The sequence below is a fragment of the Chenopodium album genome, chromosome 5 (genome assembly GCF_948465745.1).
Source record: "Chenopodium album chromosome 5, dcCheAlbu1.1, whole genome shotgun sequence".
Taxonomy (NCBI): domain Eukaryota; kingdom Viridiplantae; phylum Streptophyta; class Magnoliopsida; order Caryophyllales; family Amaranthaceae; genus Chenopodium; species Chenopodium album.
This window is the reverse complement of record NC_137838.1, coordinates 58,809,781-58,822,653: the sequence shown is the minus strand read 5'-3', so window position 1 is coordinate 58,822,653 and position 12,873 is coordinate 58,809,781. Positions and strand designations below refer to the sequence as shown.

The window sequence follows — 12,873 nt, the reverse complement described above, 5'->3', positions numbered from 1 at the left end:
TAATTGAATTAGGAATGAAAAGAACCTTCTAGAAGAATCTAGAAGACTAAAACTATTCCTAATTGCATTAGGAATGATAAATCTATATTAGGCCCTCCCCTAGATCATTGGGCCGCATATATGGCTCAAACCGGGCCCAGTTTAGTAAATTGGCCATAACTTCCTCAATATGCATCGGAATTGGGCTTATAATATATCGTTGGAAAGCTCTTGTCGAGCCCCATAGAACTACACTACTATTGGACCCATATCATGGACCAACCAAATTGGGTTGGCTGTTTTCTTAAAATAAGTTTTCAAAAACAGAGAGAAGAGAAAAGAAATTAAAACTATCCGCAACACTAAACTTTCCACACTTTCACTTCATTCGATTATGATTCGACGTGAAAGGTACTCATCACTGGGTTTGGTTTTGGGGAGACACAAATGGGTGTCTACACTCCTAAATGGAACAAAATTAATCATTAATGACGCTTTATCTCGAAGAGTTTTAAAGATGTGCATCATAATGGTTTACATTTAGAAACACTGACAATGGAACAGAAAGAATATTTATGTCTCACAGCAGAAAACCATGGCAAGAAACATATATATGAGAAACTGCCAGCATATTCTTCATGGTTATATCATATAGATATATGACCAGTTGAAATAAACTTGATGTCTAACCAGAATTTAGATAATAAGAATTTGCTTACTTTGTGGAATGATCGTTTGGGTCATCCTGGTACAGAAATGATGCACAAGATTATAGCTAATTCAGTAGGACATTAAATTAAGAATGTCATCCTAGTAATTTAGTATTGTTGGTTGTCAATGCTTGATTAATTTCCTATTGATTGATTTATTGTTATGCAATTAGATTAGTCCATCCTTATTTAATTGTAAAAGTTTTGCAATATTGATTCGAGATTCGACAGATGAGAATTGATGTTTGGGCTTAGTTTCAATAGGCAGGTTAATTTATAAATGGTTAGGTCAATATTCGAAAGATGCGATTTAATACCGATAGATTAATTATGTGATTCTAATAGGTAGCGAAAGCCCTTTATGATCTGATTAATTAATGTATTGATGATTGATTGTTGTGTTTTACCCTGGAATATTATTTATTGGTGAACCTATACCCTAGCCTTTAATAATTTGACTTTATTCTAAAAATTTAATCTCCGTAGTTTAGTTCTTTTCATATTAATAAATTGGTTACCTAATAATTTAGATTATTTAATTTAATTAGGAATAAATTGACTAGTTTCCCTGTGGTTCGACCCTTCTTCCCTATCTGTATAGTTAGAGGACTTAGGATTTATTTTTTACTAGGTGATACGACTTTATCCTGTCATACACAAAATGGCCTCGGTGAGTCATTAAATAAGAGACTACAGTTGATTACAAGGCCATTATTGATGAGATCAAAATTGCCTTCATCTGCTTGGGGTCATGCCATAATACATGCAGCAGCTTTAATTAGATTGAGACCGACAACTTATCATAAGTTCTCACCACGTACTACAATTAGTTTTTGGTTGAGAACCAAGTGTCTCACATCTAAAGATCTTTATGCTAGGCTTGGAAATTATGTTAGGCTTGAATCACCCTCCATAATTAAATATCTTGAACCAATGACCGATGATTTATTTACGGCTAGATTTTCTGGCTGTCACTTCAATGAAACAGTATTCCCAACGTTAGGGTGAGAGAAAGTGGACCTACGAAAGAAAGAAATAGCAATCATCTGGAATGCAACACAATTATCAATGTTTGATCCACGAACAAATATGTGTGAACAAGAAGTTCAGAAAATTATTCATTTACAAAGCATAGCAAATTAGCTGCCTGATACATTTATAATACAAAGAAAGTGACAAAATCATATATGCTAGCTGAAAATGCCCTAGCACGTATTGAAATTCCATCTAGTGATAAGATCATTGAAAATGAATCTCTAGCACACCAAAAGCGTGGAAGACCACTTGGTTCAAAAGATTCTAAACCAAGAAAACAAAAGACCTGATGAGGTTAACAATATTCTCCTTACGGAAGGTCAAGAAATACAAACTACCGATGAGAATCTGAAAGGGAGTGAACAAGATGACCATAACGTCGATAACAATGAAATTTTAATGAATTATGTTTCTAACAAGAATTATTGGAATAGAAATGATGTTATCGTAAATGAAACATTTGCATATTCCATTGCAATTGAAGTGGCATTTGATGAAAATGATATTGAACTAAGAACAGTAGAAGATTGTCGTTACAGGCATGATTGGCCAAAATGGAAAGAGGCAATGCAGACAAAGTTAAAGTCACTTAAAAAACGAGGTATTTAGCAAAATAGCCCTCACACCAAAAGGTGTAAAGCCAGCCGGATACAAATGGGTATTTGTGAGGAAAAGAAATGAGAAAAATGAAATAGTTAGATACAAGGCAAGACTTGTAGCCTAAGGTTTTTCTCAAATTCTAGGGATTGATTATGAGGAGACATATTCTCCTGTAGTTGATACAACTACGTTGAGATTTCTGGTAAGCTTGACAGTTTCATAAGGATTAAAGATGAGATTGATGGATGTAGTGACCGCTTATTTGTATGGGTCACTTGATACAGACATTTATATGAAAGTTCCCAATGGACTAAAATTACCAGAAAACCACAAGCCTAGACAACTACTTTCCATAAAATTAAAAAGGTCACTTTATGGATTGTAACAATTTGGAAGGATGTGGTATAATCGTCTTAATGAATACCTTATGAAAGAAGGGTTCAAGAATAATCAAATCAGTCCTTGTGTTTTCATTAAGAGATCACTATCAAGATTAACAATTATTGTAGTTTATGTTTATGACTTGAATATAATTGGAACTCCAAATGAACTTGAAAGAATTGCAAAATACTTGATGAAAGAATTTGAGATGAAATATCTTGGACAAACTAAATTTTGTCTCGGGTTGCAAATTGAGCACTTAAATAATGGTATTCTTGTCTACCAGTCTAACTATACTGAAAGAGTGTTAAAACCTTTTTTCATGGACAAAGCGACCCCAACGAACACCCCGATATTGTTCGGTCTTTGAACATGAAAAATAATCCATTTAGACCTCGAGAAGAAAATGAGGAAGTTCTTGGCCCTGAAGTACCTTATATAAGTGCAATTGGGGCTTTAATGTATCTAACTAACAATACTAGACCCGACATAGATTTTTCTGTGAATTTGTTAGCCATGTATAGCAATGCACCAACAAAGAGACACTAGAAAAGGAGTAAGACACTTGCTACGATATCTACGAGGAACGAAAGATCTTGGCCTGGTTTGTTTTATCAATCAAGGCAAGATGCCACCCTCGTCAAAATGAAGATGTTGGATATCTATCTGACGCACAAAATGCCAAGTCACAAACTGGATATTTGTTCACCTATGGAGGAACAACAATTTCTTGGAAATCAACAAAGCAAACCTTGACTGCAGGTTGAGTTGATTGCTCTCTATGAAGCCAGATGTGAATGTGTATCGCTAAGGTCAATGATTGGTAATATCCAAGAAGAATGTGGGATGAGAGGAGTAACTGGAAATCCAACCATCATTTACGAAGACAATACTGCATGCATTGCACAAGTGACCGACGGGTACATCAAAGGTGATAGGACTAAACATCTATCACCAAAATTGTTCTTTGCACATGATTTACAAAAGGAAGGGAAGATAAATGTCCAACATATCCAATCATGCGATAATCTCTTGCAGACTTGTTTACAAAGTCCTTACCTTCAAAGAGTTTTGAACGGTTGGTTCACAAGATTGGGATGCGTCATCTTCATAAGCTACATTAAAATCAGGGGGAGTATTATATGCATTGCACTCTTTTTCCCTTCGATCAGGTTTTTATCTCAATGGGTTTTTTATGACAAGGTTTTAATGAGCCAGTACACTATAGCATATAATAAAATATTTTTTTTTCTTTTTCCCTAACAAGGTTTTAATTAGACAACATTTACTCAGTTTTTGTGTGGGCATTCAAGGGGGAATGTTATGAAGTAACTAGTGTGAATGCCACAATTATTGGTCTTTTGGTCATCACCATTAAATGCTTGGTAATATTTTTAAGTCTGGTAATCTAAGTATGACTTATATATAGCTAGAAGCAGTAGTATGTTTTTACTATAAATACCCGATGAAATGAATTTGCAAATTGACTATTCTCATTCATATGTATTGCGATTATATTACAGATAGTAAAAAACCCCTCTCTATATAAAAATAAATCACAACAGAATGGAGTTTTATAGATTTTACAAAGGAAATTTTGTCAATAACTACCAATTAAAGCACGTGTTTTGAAAACAACTTCCTATTAATTTTTTTTTTTTTAAAAAAAGAACTGCCACAAAGATATAAAAAGTTTAACTAGCACTACCACTTTAACAATTTTGGCTAAAATCTCCGGTATTTGGGTCTCACTTTTTATCACTTTTTACCTTTATGAAAGGTAATTTAGTTAATTTAGATGATGATTTTATGAGGTAAAGGTAAAAAGTAGAACCTACATGCCGAATATTCTAGTTGGAATTATTAAAGTGGTAGTGCTACTTAAACATTTTACAACTTTGTGGTAGTTCTTTTAAAAAAAATTTATAATAGGTAATTGTTTTCAAAACACGCACTTTAATTGATAGTTTTTGACAAAATTTCCTTTTACAAATTCGCATATTGCACGGTTCTTAATTTGTTGGTATAATATGGCACTATAAAATACTGTACAAAGTATAACCATTTGAAGTTAAAAAGGAAATTGCATCTCTCCGTTTCCTCTCTCATCCCCCTCCTTTTCTATCTGTTGCCTACTCTCCTCCCTCCATTGAAGCAGCTTCTGAGGTAAGAATTTTTTTTTTTTTTTGTCAAATAAAAAAAAATATATCGAATATCAATGTCACAATCAAGGGTTTTGTTGATTAAATTGTTAGCATAGTCAGTCAATTAAGGGTTGTTCTGGATTATATATACTCGGTAATTATGTAATATTTGTGTGCACAATGCTAATGTGTTACAGGTACAACCACCAGAATTATGAAAATAGGATTTATTTCCATTGGCCGACAGCGGCCGCCCCTATTGCCCTGGCTCAAAGACGGACCTGGTATGTTAGACTAGCTAGTTATGTACTGCTTTTGGTGAATTCATTAAGAATGACAAACATAAAACCGTGAATGAAAAAGCAAGCGCGTTACGAAAATGGAATTGTATAATAATTGAAACTAATTTTTAGCTTAAATTGCAATTCAGATAACCAATTGGATTTTAACTTAAAAACTGTATATACCATGTATCAATTTAGACTATACGGAATAATCACTTTTAATTCAAGTAGCCAACCCCACTTGTTGGATTAAGGCTTTGATTGATTGATATTGTATATATCAAGCTATTTTCTGGAACAAACTACTATGGAGTATAAGTTATTTCTTGATGATATTATCACAGTTAAACTAGATTTTAAGTTGAGTAGTAGTGTCACTTTTCCTAGCAGCACTGTGTTTTGTGAGAGCGAATCTTCATGTTAATTCTCAAGTCAATAATTCTTCAAAATTTGGCGTTTCAGGTTAGCAAATTTTGGGAGTCTTACTATTAGAAATTATCATGTGTTGTGCAATTATCAAAGTGCTCTTATCTAAAATGTTATTTGCAAACTTATTTTTGTTAATTTTCTTTGGGATGAAGTGCAAACTTATTATGTGAAGTGCAAACTTAATTATGTCTAGAAGATTTAAGCAGGATGTTATTGTTGGCTTTCATTGGTATCAGTTGTCCAGAGATACTTCTAATTTCAGTAAAATTTTTAATGCTTGTCCTATCCTTTTGTTAAGTTTGAAATTATTAATACAATGATTGCATAAATAGTTTGGTAATTGAAATCTCAAAAACTCACTAGTTTTCCTGTATGAAGCTTTATACTAGTATTCTCACGAGCAAATTGTCTTAGACCTTGGAAATTAGGTTCTCAGGAATGTATCACTTTTCCTTTATGAAGACTTTATATCAGTATGAACACTGTAGAACTTCACTTTAGACTTGAAAATGCAGGAAAGTAGTATGTGTTTGGTGTTTGGGGATTAGGCTTAAAAAAGATTAAAAAGTAAGAGAATTAGGATTTTTCTAGTTCTAAATTGTCAATTCGGTTTGAATCTTAATAATTTTGTGTGTATGTATGGAGGGTTGTATTTACAAGAGAAGATGGAAAATTTAGGATTATGAGGTGCATGCTGTCACGTAGCACATGTGGAAATATTTTTTGCACATGCCACTCACGCAAATATTTTCCGCGCTAGACAATGCAAAATCACGGTTCCAAAGGTCATACTTTTCGAACTCGAAATGGGTCATATAATGTGTAATTTCGGAAAAGCTTAAGTTATATCTTTTGCTTTTAAATTCGATCTGGGCTTATGATATGTCCATGGAAGGCTAATTTCCATGCATATCAAATAATGTAGAGTCATATACTAAACCATAAGATGAAAGACAAAACTTATTTGTAAATGAACATACTATATAGCACAAATCAATGAGCATAATTTAAGTATACAGAGCATGTTTCCATAACATGAGTCAACTCTGTAGGTTTTGAGCCCAAGATATTAATATTTGAGAGTAGTTTCAACCGTTCTAGACGGCACGTGGGTGTTTCAGCTATTGCTCATGTAACATGCAAATATTGACTCTTCAGAAAAGTGGTGTTAAGTTTCATCATTAAGCCTTTCTGATTGGGATAAAGTGCCAAAAATAGGTGTCTACAACATTTGCTGTAGTTTAATGTGTCTGGCTTCTGGATTTGGTGCATTGGACTTGCTAGCATAAATTTTTACATATCATTCTAGCTTGAATGGTATCCCTTATGAATCACATAATAAACCTGTATGCATTATAATATTCCAGGCTATTGCATCTGTAACCTGAATAGGTTGCAGTATCCCTCTTTCCTGGCAAAGGTTAATATAGTTCAGTATCCCTCAATCTTCACAAGGGTTAAAAATGCATCTCTGAAGACCAATAATTGGAAAGAAGAGCAAGCTATAGTTTCATTCCCTGATGGTAAAGCTTTTCAAGAAGAGGCAACAGAAGAAGGTGGAAATACGGAAGGTGACCTTGACAATTTGGATAATCTTAAAATGATCCGTGTTTGTGACAAGTTGATTGAAGTTTTTTTATTGGACAAACCATCTCCAACTGATTGGAGGAGGTTGTTAATTTTTAGCAAAGAATGGAGTTCTATCCGACCCCACTTTTTTCTACGTTGTGAGGAAAGGGCAGAGAGTGATGACAACCCTGAAATGAAACACAAGCTACTTCGGCTTGGAAGGAAGCTGAGAGAGGTAGGTAAAAACAGTTAACTGTGCAATGGGTGAATTTCTTGAGTGGGTGGCTCCGATTTAAAATTGACATGTAAATTGGCATCAATTATGGTTAAATGTCTAAATCTGCTACTTTTTAGTTTTCGGTTATTGGCTTTTATCTCCTGTTTTCTGTACAAGATTCTTTTCTGGAGCTTTGTTTTGTCTTTTTGATCGTTCATGTAAAGTAACATACTCTATGTGGTTTTCCCTCAAAAAAAAAAAGTTATGTATCAATCTTGCATAAGTTTTTTTTTAACAGGACGAGTGTGCTTTGTTCATTTTTCTGTCTTTTTTTTTCCTTGATTATGCTGTAAAATGCTCTGAAATTTTGTGTACAGATTGATGAAGATGTCCAGAGAGCTAATGAACTTCTCGAGGTAGTGAGAGGAGCCTCAGAAATTATTAGTGAAGTAGTTGCAAGGCGTCGTAAAGACTTCACTAAGGAGTTTTTTGAGCATCTTCACACTGTTGCAGAATCTTATTATGACAATCCTGTGGAGCAAAATGGTTAGCTACTGATCTTATGTTTTATATAATTAATCATCACCATCCTAATCACAGTTCTTTTTCTACTACACCATCTGATTAAGTGGTGTGACTGGTGACTTATATGAAAGTACGAGCTTTAGTTGCTATAATGTATGGGAAAATTAACTATATTGATCCGAATTACTAGTAGCCTTTTCAGAGTAATCCTATCTATTGTTATACTTTTATAATAATTTCAACTGATAGTCTACCTTTCCCAAATTAGTCCCCCTATTGTAACCTTTAAAACTGGTTATTTCTTTATTTTTATGTATTTTATTAAAATGCATCTCGTTCTCTCGCTTTCTTCCTCCTCCCCCCCCCCCCCCCTTTCCCCCTGCCACAAGATCCACAACCACAATCATCGCTGCCAGCCTGCCAGGCGCCATCCCATAACCCACTTCTTCAGCACTTTCTAGTTCCTCTACCTTTCTCCTCACTCCGGCACGACTGCATTTACCACCAGCCCATGGCATAATTCCTACACTTTTCTGCCATAACTACTGAAACTTGTGTGCGACAACTATATCAATGGAGCTCCAGTATAAGACAAAGAAATTATTGACTGCCACCAAATTTTATTCTTAAGTTTGGGTACCAATACCTCATTGAGCTCAAGACATATCATGGAAAAATTAGTGGCACTGTAATTGGTGAAGAAGACGCGATGGTGGTGGCATAATGACACAGACCTTAATGTCAAAAGCAATGAATATAGACTTTTTGGTTAATTTGTAGTTTTTACTTCCAAATTTTACCATCAAAAGCTATAATCTACACAAGGGTAATTTCACTCTCTCATCTACCTTGGGGGTGGCGGTGGAGTAGTGGATGACTGCCATGTTGCATTAGTGCCTTTGCCGCTCTCTTCCTTCTCTTTCTTAGTCATCAAAACATTACTGTCTCCTTACCATGGTATTATCAAAATTTGATAGTTGGGTGTGGGAAAATTGAAATAATAATGGTAACTAGTCAAACTAGATTTGTTGATTGTAGAACTGACAAAAAAGAGAATGTTTAGACATGTAAACTAAGGCAAGTAGACAACACAACAATAAGAAAGTACCCCTGTTTGTTATAGCATCCATGAAGTAGCCATGGCTGGTTTATTAGTGACCTGTCTTTCTATCTATCACAAGGTCTTAGATCTCCATGAAACTCCAGTCTGATCTTTGAACTTCAGTAGGATTTTTCTTGTACCAATTTGCAAGCATATCAGAAATACACACATGTTCTAACAAGCCTTGGATTTCAAATTGGTTAGTGTTGTATGTATATTGTACAATCTTGCCCTTGCTGTCATTGTTGCATGTAAGATTCACTCATATGCATTCAAGCCTCTTGTCCCCATGAGGATTTTTCCTCATCTCCTTTTCTGTATCACTCTTTCACCTGCCTTTTTGTTCCATTGGTAATGAATCTAACGATACCTCTTTGCAAAATTAGCTGTGGTAGAGCTTGGGAATAGGTGCTTATCTGCAGTACAAGCTTATGATACAGCTTCTGAAAGCTTAGAAGCTATCAATTCTGCTGAAGTGAAGTTCCAGGACATTATCAACTCTCCCTCTTTAGATGCTGCTTGCAGAAAAATAGACACCTTGGCTGCGAAGAATGAACTTGATTCTGCCCTGGTTTTGATGATAACAAAAGCTTGGTCTAGTGCCAAAGAATCAAACATGATGAAAGATGAGGTAAGATATTATTAGTTTTAGAGGAAGCTTTGAATTTGGTTTGGAGAGATGTTTAATCTGAAAATGGCCTTTTCTTTTTTCTGAGCTCAGAGCTTAAATTAATCTACAATTGAGAATGTTATGATGTTTATAATTTCTCTGCTATAACAAGGCTTGAAGCTCCATCAATTTGTTACTCGATGTGCATGATGAATTGTCTAATTTCTAATGCAAGAATGTTGAACAGTGGGTCAGCACATAGATACCCATGGTGAAGTGGTTTGTCAATGCTACAAAGTTGTGTAAGCCCTTGTGGCCTTGTTTGATACTCCATCTGTTTTCTTTTATAGTTATTCAAGAGTAAGGGATGTGAGAGGAGAGTAATAAAAAGGTAGGAGTAGAAACCATGAGACTAGAGATATATCTAGTAAGCTATGTTACATGGACTCGGGTACCCATGTCCAACACGAGTATGTGTCCAAGCGTCCGACTCGGCTATTTTGTGGAAAAAAATCCATGGTTTTGAACCAAAAGTGAAGTGTCCAAGTGTCATACACATGTCCTAGTGTCAAGGGTCCGACATGAGTACTTAAGGTGAAATGAAGAGTCCATGTAACATTGCTAGTAAGTGTAGAAGATTTCCTTAAATAGAAGTGGCACACTCAAAACAAATTTGGCCACTTTAGGGAAGAGGTGCCATTGAAAAAAGGAGAATTTTATAAAATTCTCAGTTCTGTTTGTTTTTTGTTGTAGGATGTGCTATGGTCAATCCATTAAGGACACACCCTTTCACTGGGGCAGGGAGAAGACCTTAGTCTAAATAAACCACTTGGGGAAGGGAGCTGAGACGCATATAGTACCCTTGTCTCCAAATTTGATATAAATGTACTTCATGGAAGCTAACAATATAAGTTATGTCTAAAGAGTTTATGCTTGTCTTATTACTGGATTAAATCAGAGATGAAAGTTCTAGGTTTAGAGAAATAGACCATTGCACATGCTGATCACACTAGTTGACATTTTTAAGTCAGTGTGTTGGCACTGCTTCTTTCGTTATGGATTGATTATGCATATGATATTGGTTGGTAGATGAAAACCATTTTATTGCTAGAAATTGAATTTAAATTGAATTATTTTCACAGGATGTATTCCTTCATGCACTCTATAATATTTTTTCTGTCATCCATCTCTAGGTAAAGGATGTGTTATATCATTTGTACAAGACTGCAAGAGGTAATCTCCAGAGGCTAATGCCAAAGGAGATCAGGATTGTGAAATATCTTCTGACAATTGAGGATCCTGAGGAGAAACTTTCTGCTCTGCAAGATGCATTTACTCCTGGAGAAGAGCTTGAAGGGACAGATGTTGATAACTTGTACACGTATGTATATCTGTGACCAATCTTATTAAAAGTTCCTTTCCCTATTCTTAAACGTTCTGTTAGGGTTGCTTTCGAATAGGTACCTTCCTCACTTTAAGGTGTTTCATTGCTGTTTGTGTGAAATATACAGGACACCAGAGAAACTACATACTTGGATAAAAGCTGTGGTGGACGCATATAATTTCAGCCAAGAAGGAACACTAATTAGGGAGGCAAGGGATTTGATGAATCCAAAAATTATCCAGAAGTTGGAAGAACTAAACAAAATTGTTCGGGATAGGTTTTTGTAAGTAGATTAAAATGTAGCTCAAACACTATCCAAGATTGGCGTTTCGTTAGCAATGTGTGTCCATATCCTAGGCAGCTCTGTCTCTTTCGATTCTATCCCATCCACAAGGAAAGAAATGTATTTACTCATGAATGTACTAATATAATTTCGTCTCCCCTATTGGGGTTCATTAGTTTAGTAGCCTTTTATATTGTTTCTCTCTTTTTGTAAGATAAATCAGTGCAGTTGGTTCTGTATAGTTTATGAATTATAGACACTAGATTTGGTAGTTTGTCCCTTGATAAGGCATCTATCTGCCAACCAATCTTTCGTATGTACTTGGTTGTCCGTACTATCTTAACACTTGAATTTTGGCTTGCTCCTAAAAGATATTTTATAGTACTCTTAGCACATTACCGCTCTTAACTACTATCGGATGTCACTACTACGAAAGTACTAACTATTAACTACTACTTACTACCAAGTGATAACTTACCTAGTACTAACTACTACCGAACGTCACTACTACTGCTGCTCGCTACTACTACTACTAGCATTGGTACTGCTACTGTTGTTGCTATTTCTATTGCAACTACTATTACTGCTGCTACAGCTTTTGCTACAATTGTTGCTAGTGTGAGAGTGGGGGATAGCTCAAGTGGTTAGAGCTTCCCTCTCGATTCCAAGAGATCCTAAGACCGATTCTAACCCCCGCCCTTGTGGCTCTCTAAACACCAAAAAAAACAATTGTTGCTGGTGTTGCTACTACAGATGCTACTTGTAGGGAATAATTTCAAGCCTTTAAATCCCACTAGCTCGAACCCCACTATGATCATACACTAAAGTACGGTGGCGTCCAAAAGGGAAGAAGATAGAGCAAAAGAGTCGCCAACAAGTTTTTTAGGAACTTGTAAACCGTTCATAGGATGAAGGTTACACCCCTTTAACGATCCAAGAGATCGTCAACTCCATAAGGTCTAGAACCAAATAAGGGTTCGGGGATGATGGTACAAATCCAACCTAAAAGAGATTGAACCTGCCCTAATAATAGGCCTCTACTTTATTCTGATCGTATTCATGTGCGCTTTCTGACTAACATGCAATCAATAGGATTAACCCTAAACCTGTTTATCTATGTTGGTTGAATTTAATGCACAAATAAACTATTATTGGCGATCACTTGAATTATAATCACAATTAACCCTAACAAGATTATTAAATATCTTATTAAGCGTGATTACAAGTACCAATTCCCTTTAAACATGCAATAAAAGGTGTGATAGCAATAAAAATAAATATCAAGCAACATAATCAATAAATTATAATAGTCATAATAATAATCATAAATAAAATAATCATCATCAAAATAATAATAATAATAATATTCATAATCATTATAAATTATATCAATTATAATCATAATCATGTTCATGTTAATGTTAAAGCAAGATCCTAGGCATGATACTAACAAGATTAATAGCAAACCCTAGCATGTCACTAAGCATTAAAAATCAAATCTTTAGCCCTAACATGATACTAACAATCATAAATATTAGGAAGAGCATAGGAAGCATCATAGGAATCATATTTAATATTAAAATTAACCTAGAAATCATAATAACAATGTAAACATGATTTC

At 34.9% G+C, this 12,873-nt stretch overlaps 1 protein-coding gene across 1 annotated transcript; it reads left to right on the top strand.

The window, feature by feature from the left end:
- Window positions 1-4,736: 4,736 nt before the first annotated feature.
- LOC145630789 (uncharacterized protein At4g37920-like) lies at window positions 4,737-11,427 on the top strand. Its single transcript, XM_081682951.1, has 7 exons — window positions 4,737-4,871; window positions 5,047-5,133; window positions 6,930-7,366; window positions 7,726-7,894; window positions 9,362-9,606; window positions 10,779-10,966; window positions 11,097-11,427. Exons 2-7 carry the CDS (start codon window positions 5,064-5,066, stop codon window positions 11,254-11,256), a joined length of 1,269 nt encoding a protein of 422 aa, XP_081539077.1. The 5' UTR covers window positions 4,737-4,871; window positions 5,047-5,063; the 3' UTR covers window positions 11,257-11,427.
- Window positions 11,428-12,873: the final 1,446 nt, after the last annotated feature.